The 6,841-nt window shown below is 32.8% G+C and overlaps 1 protein-coding gene across 1 annotated transcript; it reads right to left on the reverse strand.

Moving 5' to 3' along the window:
- Window positions 1-366: 366 nt before the first annotated feature.
- Window positions 367-1,776, reverse strand: LOC131930911 (uncharacterized). Its single transcript, XM_059287572.1, has 3 exons — window positions 1,733-1,776; window positions 1,137-1,203; window positions 367-803 (listed from the first exon to the last, which is right to left on the reverse strand). Exons 2-3 carry the CDS (start codon window positions 1,192-1,194, stop codon window positions 484-486), a joined length of 378 nt encoding a protein of 125 aa, XP_059143555.1. The 5' UTR covers window positions 1,195-1,203; window positions 1,733-1,776; the 3' UTR covers window positions 367-483.
- Between the last annotated feature and the right edge of the window lie 5,065 nt (window positions 1,777-6,841).

The raw sequence follows: 6,841 nt of genomic DNA on the forward strand, positions 1-6,841 counted from the left end.
CGGCTCTTCTTTTATATATATTCTTTTTGTTATCGACTGTATGTATGATAAAACTCAAATGTGTTTGTTGACTAGATCATTATAACCTGAGATATTGTATGTTATAATTTCTGTGATCTTATGTTTACAAGTTACCTGTGCGTGGCATGCACTAATAAGCATCATAGGTTGATATGTTTGCCGTTTTAAAAGTTGAGGTTCTTTTACTATCTGGGGCTGTTAACCCCGCAATTTACAAACCTCTTCTTCAAATTAGCTTTAAAAAAAGAATATCACACCATTAAATGTATTTGAATGATGAAATGTTTTAACAATCCGAAAAATATTTAAATTTAAAAAAAAAGACTAAAATAAATTAACACCAAATACTTTTGCCACTTTTGCTTTTTATTGAGCAGAAATTAAAACATAATTTTTAAAGACGTTAGTAGCAAAACAGTTATGTAAAAAAAAAGAGCCGTCTTTAAATTGTGTTTAAGATTTCTAATCGAATGCATACCAGCGCACATAGGCACCGAAGATCTGTGTGTCTGCCCATGTAGCCAAAGTGATTTGAGCACCAGTTGTTGTGATCTGTCCCACACGAACCGAATACCTCAAGTTTGTGTCTTTACTTGCATCCATAGTTTCCACTGATAACACTACAGTCGGTGGCGTCCCGTAAGGCTTGGCGAACTTGATAGTTTGAACACTTTGCTTATCATTCCCAGACACCTGATAGGTATTGGAGTTTCCAAAGGGGACAAGACCTTGTTCTTTGTGACCGGCCACTTCTTCAGCCAGCTTTTGTAAGCATGCTGGATCTGAAAACGTTATGTCGTTGCTTACAATTTTAATTTGATGTTAATAACGTGTTTATATCGTCTTTATTTTGTTGTTTAACAAAATTATCATGGGTATCAATAAAATGTTACTTAGATCAAATGAACTATTTATAGTGAAACAAATAAATGTTATTTTATACATAGTAGAATTTATTTCGTCCTTAAACAATCTAAATAAATTCGATTGTAGACTACGTTTACTTTGCAGAAAAATAAATTGAATCCCATTAGCAAAAAAATACTTTTTTTAAACAAAATAAAGAATTTGAAAGGATACATGATATCTGTCTAAAGTAACACCTAAATACTTACAGCTAGTTGATGAAACTGCTGAAATTAAACCCAGCACAACAAGAAGTTTTCCGTACATTTTTAATTACTGAAACAGACATTTAGATATGAAGTAAGTCAAATGGGCTATTATGCATTTTTCGCAGTAATAATTATGAAATACCCTTAATAAAGATATAAATCAAAGATTTGGCAGCATATATTTTGCATTGTGAAGAATCCTTTTTTAAGGAAGTTGATATTAACAGTAGTTACTTATTTATCTATCTACTATTTTTCTTCTTTCTAAATTTTTTATTATGGAATAGATTCCTTTCAACACAACTAAGTATTAATTCGGGCATTTGTCGCATTCGGGCAAGTGTCCATTCGCGCATTTGTTGCATTCGGGCAAGTGTCAATTCGGGCATATGTCGCATTCGGGCAAGTGTCCATTCGGGAAATCGGCCTTCACGAAAACGGCATTCGGGCAAATGTCTTTCGGGAAAACGTCCGGCTCCCTCAGATGACTATCTGAGTCCCCAATCTTCAAGGCCTGGAAGCCACTGATAACAACACAAATTGTTATACATGAAAACGAACATTTAAATCGTCAAAATTACAAAATTACTACTTACAGGGAAGAAATCGTAATTTTTACAAGAAAAATTGTAGATGTATGGCTGTACAGAAAATAACTGCATTTTATATACGTTTTCATGAATTTGTTAACATCAATCTAAATAATAATGAGAGGTATTGGAGAAATGTACAGTTTAAGTTTTTTTAAATTGTCTTTGTAGTTGTTTGATCAAAGCTAATTATTCTTAAGCCCAGCATGTGAGGACAAACAACCACACACTAATTAGCAGCAGAATTGTATTTTAATACCCGCATTATTTAAATATTTTAGGCACCCACGTGTCGAAGATAATTACTTTTATCCGAGATGTTTCCAAGCATACTTTTGACAACCTACATTGTCCATCTGCTATAGAGCTGAACGCTTTGTCATCACATTTACAGCACAGCTATTTCTGACATAAATTTCTAAACAGAAAATCATTTGTGTTTTTAAATGTTTACAACACTTTGTTTTAAAAAAATAGTACATTTTTTACACTATAAAATAATTTTCTTTTTAAGTAAGCAAATTAAAACAAAATATAATAATATCTTTATAAAATGGACGTTTTCTAAAAAAAATAGAAAAACATTAAAGCATTAAAGTTAGAAACTATTTTGACTGGAAACAAAGAACTCCCAAATTTATAATTTTACCACTTTGTGTTTTTTCAATTGTCTATGCTATCGTGTCATTAATAATGTTTTTAAATATTCAGTAAATAAAGCTTCCAATTGTAATAGCACTGCGAATTAATATTGTTTAAATTGTTTCATGGGCCGTTGGTAAAACAACGGTAACCGCTCCTGTAATTTATATTTTAAACGTATTCCTAACCCTACAACAGGTGTTGTTTTATCTTAGCTTGTTTATGTGTCATGTCCATGAGTTTGAAGAATGTATTTTCCATCCCCTTTACCCCCCCCCCCCCCCCCCTCATCCCCTTCTGGCCATTCAGCCAACGGTCGGATTGTTATCTTGTTACTGCACGCTGTAATAGGCTTGAACGCGTTCATCAGGCTTTACATCGGACTGTATACGGCACATGTGTTAATGTCTATGCCCATCTCTCCGTATAGGGTTTGCTAGCAACGAATGTAAATACTAGACAGGAAAGAAAAAACACAGGAAAAAAAAAATAGAAAAAAAAGTCACAGGAAAAAAGTCACAGGAAAAAAATCACAAATATATTACAGTTGAGTATCTGGAGTATATATAATTTTAAAAAAGCAATATGTTTACTATTAAGGCATTTTAGTTAAAGGGCTATTCTTATATCAGATTTGGAATCGCTGCAATTTTAATTTTTGAAAATGTATGCTGAAGCAAGGGCTTCTATTAATCTAGTGAGCTAAACAGACGTGGCATATAAAATATAAATATTGAAACTTAACAAAAACACAATCTCTGTTCGTAGATATCTACGAAGTAGTTAATAAAATAAAGAGTTACATAGAATTAAACAGCCTTGGTCGTCAGAAATGTTTAAACTGCTGGATATTTTTTGAAAATGCCTCTTTATTTTTCTACTAGGGATGCTGCCCAGCTTCGCTTAGGCTATTGAAAACATTGAAAATTTGAATGCTTAATTTATTCGCCCGAGGGTCGGTCTACGACCTCATGAGTTATGAAGAGGTTCCTACGTGGACATTTTTTTTCGATTTATAGCTCATATAAGGCGCCGGTCAGTCGAGGTCAGTTTTGACCCCCTCATCGTAGACTTTTCGGCCAACCGGCCCCCGTGTTATGTCGCCCCAAGGCAAGATCTTGCCAAATTTGAAGCGCCTGCGGCGCCGGGCACCCGACAACTTTGCTTTATATATTATAGAGATTAGCAAATTGCATAGATAAACAAAGATTTCAAAAAAGTAATTAAGGCCTGAAATACTTTAGTATAGAAATGTATTATTTGAATCGATTCTAGATCTAGTTAGGGTCTACATCTGTGTAAGTCTAGTTTTTCCGTAGATCTAGATAATCTAGATCTAGATCTAGAATATCTAGATCTAGAATATCTAGATTTAGAATCCTAATAGATTTTTTTTTTTTTAAGTTTAGCCCGAGCAAAATTGTATTGTATAAATTTTATAGCGTACGTAGATCTAAATAATATTTGAATGAAATAGTTCATTTCTTTTTATTCTAAACTCGGAAGATGACGTCATCAGTTTCGTGCTCTTTTTTTAGTGTAAACAATAAGCGACGTCTTTGTTCAATGCGTTCTTGTCCCAAGTTTAAACATTTTTCCGGTTGCATAATTAAAATTGTTTTTCTACATTCAAATACGCCTTTATTTTTTATTTTTCTTCTTTAAATCAAATTGTGGTTATACAATTAAAACATCTAACATATTATTTTCAACAAAAGTCCGTATAAAGTTCTCCATATATCGCTGCAGTTTCTGATGTAATGTCCGGCGAAAATATTTTGCGGACTGACAGAGAGAGAGAGAGAGAGAGAGAGAAGTATGCACGTTGGCCATTATATATTAGGGTAGGACGCCACACTCGTAGGGGGGAGGGGGTCCGTAATTTTGTGACGTTGGTGATTAGGGGGAGGGGGGCTCAGATGGTGCGACGTCACACGTTTGCATTATAAAAAAGCAATGTTAGAAAACGAATTTTAGACGTTATTTCGCGTTTTAGAAAACTGTTTTAATAAATTGTGATAGAATAAAAACAAATACTCTATTTTGACAGAGTTAACACAAGATTTTGAAAAAATATCGATGTTTAAAATAAATTCAACTGCAATTTTGAGGGGGGGGGGATTGTAGGCTGAGGTGTCACGTCATTTTAGGGGGGGGGTGGCTTTTTGTGAGGACGTGTGATGTAGGGGAGGGGGGAGGTAAAAATGATCAAAAAAGCGTGACGTCATTTATGTATGACCCAATAGAAAATTCTTTATCTTTCGTTTGCCTTCATAAACAAATAAATGACACATGTTGGTTGGGCTCAGCTCGTGCATAATTAGCTTGAATCCAACATCTACAAAGACATTAAAAAGATTCAATTGTAGTTTTCTCCAATATCTAACAATCTATTCTCAGCTTACTTTCAAAATGTTTTGTTAAAACTTGTACATAAAAATGTGATCTTTTCTCAGTTGTTTTCGCCTTCTAAGAGAAAGACTTGTTCCCTGTAAAGTTTTATTTTGTTATATTGTCTATAAAGCTTTCCATTAATGTGTAAGGTTTCATATTAGTATCGTAATTGAATAGAAAATATTTGATTTGTGTTATTATAAAAAAGATATACCCCATAATCAAAATATACAAAATGTATTCCTAAGCGTATTGTGGCCTAGATGTTCATAACGAAAGCGTGTGGGCACGGAGAGATTGTGTGTGAGAATGGCCTCCCCTTAGAAGTGTGTAGCTGTAGTGTGTAAGGTGTGGTGTATCGTCAACTTAGGTTAGAATGTAGTCCGTTTTTATCGTGTGAATGTTCACTGTTTCTCTGTATTATTTTGGAGATTTTATTAGACTGTTACAATTGAACTGCGTGGATTCCGTTTTCATTTGTGTTATACCTGATTCCAAAAGTAAATGGAAAGCTGGGTGTAACAAGAATATTTATCTACGACCTACATTGTTCAAGGTAGAAAGTGTTCGTTATAAACATATTAAGAAGCAGCATTACAGATTATTTTATGATAAGTGTTATTTTAGTATATACTAAATAAATAAGTAACTTCAATTAATGCTTCGGTTAAAATTATATTTATTGCAAAACCGATATTTTCTTTATCAATAATTAATACACAAAATTCACACATTACTTTAAATTTAAAAATTCAAGAATAATTAACGTATCTCATTTTTACAAGCTTTTATTTAACTCACTTCCTCTGTCTGTCGTCCGTCAGTCGTCCGTCTAGAATAAGATCGAAAAGTCCGAGCGAAATTAATTGCACTTCTAGCTGACAGATACGGTTTGTAGTTGAAATGTGGGTCAAGACATGAAGACAATGCAACATGACATTAAATTTGACTTAATTGAATGCCTAATTAATTTTTTATGAATAATTTAAAATTTTGACCAAATTAGTAGGCATTTCTTTCCAACTACTCCACACGCGTCATCACGTTCAATAACGCGTCATCACGTTCAATGCACTAAAAAATAGAAAATTAATTATACACTACTATTTAAATCACTATAAAGAAAAGCGTAAGTCTACGTGAGAGAATCTGCAGTATGTGTAGAGCTGTAAAATAGTAATTAGGTAGAGAACAATTTTTGTTTTCAGACAGAATGTTAATCACACAGACGTTAATTAATGTATTGATTTATTCATTGGTAGAATAACCATATTAATTATAAAAGTTTAAAACAAAGACTTTACTTTGAGTGAATAGTGTTGTCACATGATATGTGTACTTTTTAAAACAATAATGGCGGCTTCAATACAAGATTTCGTTTCCCATTCAGATCTTTAACGCGTTATAAAGCTAATATTCTGTCGGCCTTAACTTTTACAATACGTCCGTTTGCTATTTTTATTACGTTTCCACGCTATTATCAATATGTTAACAGTTCTTTTTATTTTATTATACAATACATTTCTCTAGGTCTACAGATCAGCTGTCGAAGGAAGAAAAAGATACTAATCTAGATCTAGATCTTCTAGAGGTCACTAGACTTAACGTAAATTCTAGATCTAGAATCTAGAATCTATTTCAGGTCTTAATTATTTTATATAAATCTTTGTTTAGCTTTAATGATCAACTAATTCGAGAATGCATGGGATTTATCTAAGTTCTAGATCTAGATGTAGATCTACGGCAAAATCTAGACTCAACGTAAATTCTACATATAGATCTAGATCTAGATCTAGACTTAACGTAAATTCTACATCTAGAACCTAGAACTAGGATTTATATTGACTATATACTAAACTATTTCATGCCTTAATAATTTTATATAAATCTTTGTTTGTTTAGTTTTGGAATTGGCTAATTGGGGATATAGGCCCCTAATTAATTTTTTTTTAAAATAGGACCTATTCGCGTAACGGGTTTCTTACTTTGCAGTACAGTATAGGACTAATTTTATATTGCGTCCACTCAGTGTTATCTTGTTCTAACTACACATTTTGATTTTTTTCGAAAAACATGACC

Source organism: Physella acuta, unplaced genomic scaffold, assembly GCF_028476545.2.
Source record: "Physella acuta isolate Inbredline_101_S28 unplaced genomic scaffold, ASM2847654v3 ptg000101l, whole genome shotgun sequence".
NCBI lineage: Eukaryota > Metazoa > Mollusca > Gastropoda > Physidae > Physella > Physella acuta.

Excerpts from the sequence above, each read along its gene's own strand:
- LOC131930911 (XM_059287572.1), bottom strand. The coding sequence starts at position 1,194 with ATGTACGGAAAACTTCTTGTTGTGCTGGGTTTAATTTCAGCAGTTTCA. Across the intron at positions 804-1,136 it reads AGCAGTTTCATCAACTAGCT|ATCCAGCATGCTTACAAAAG; the intron begins GTAAGTATTTAG and ends TAACGTTTTCAG.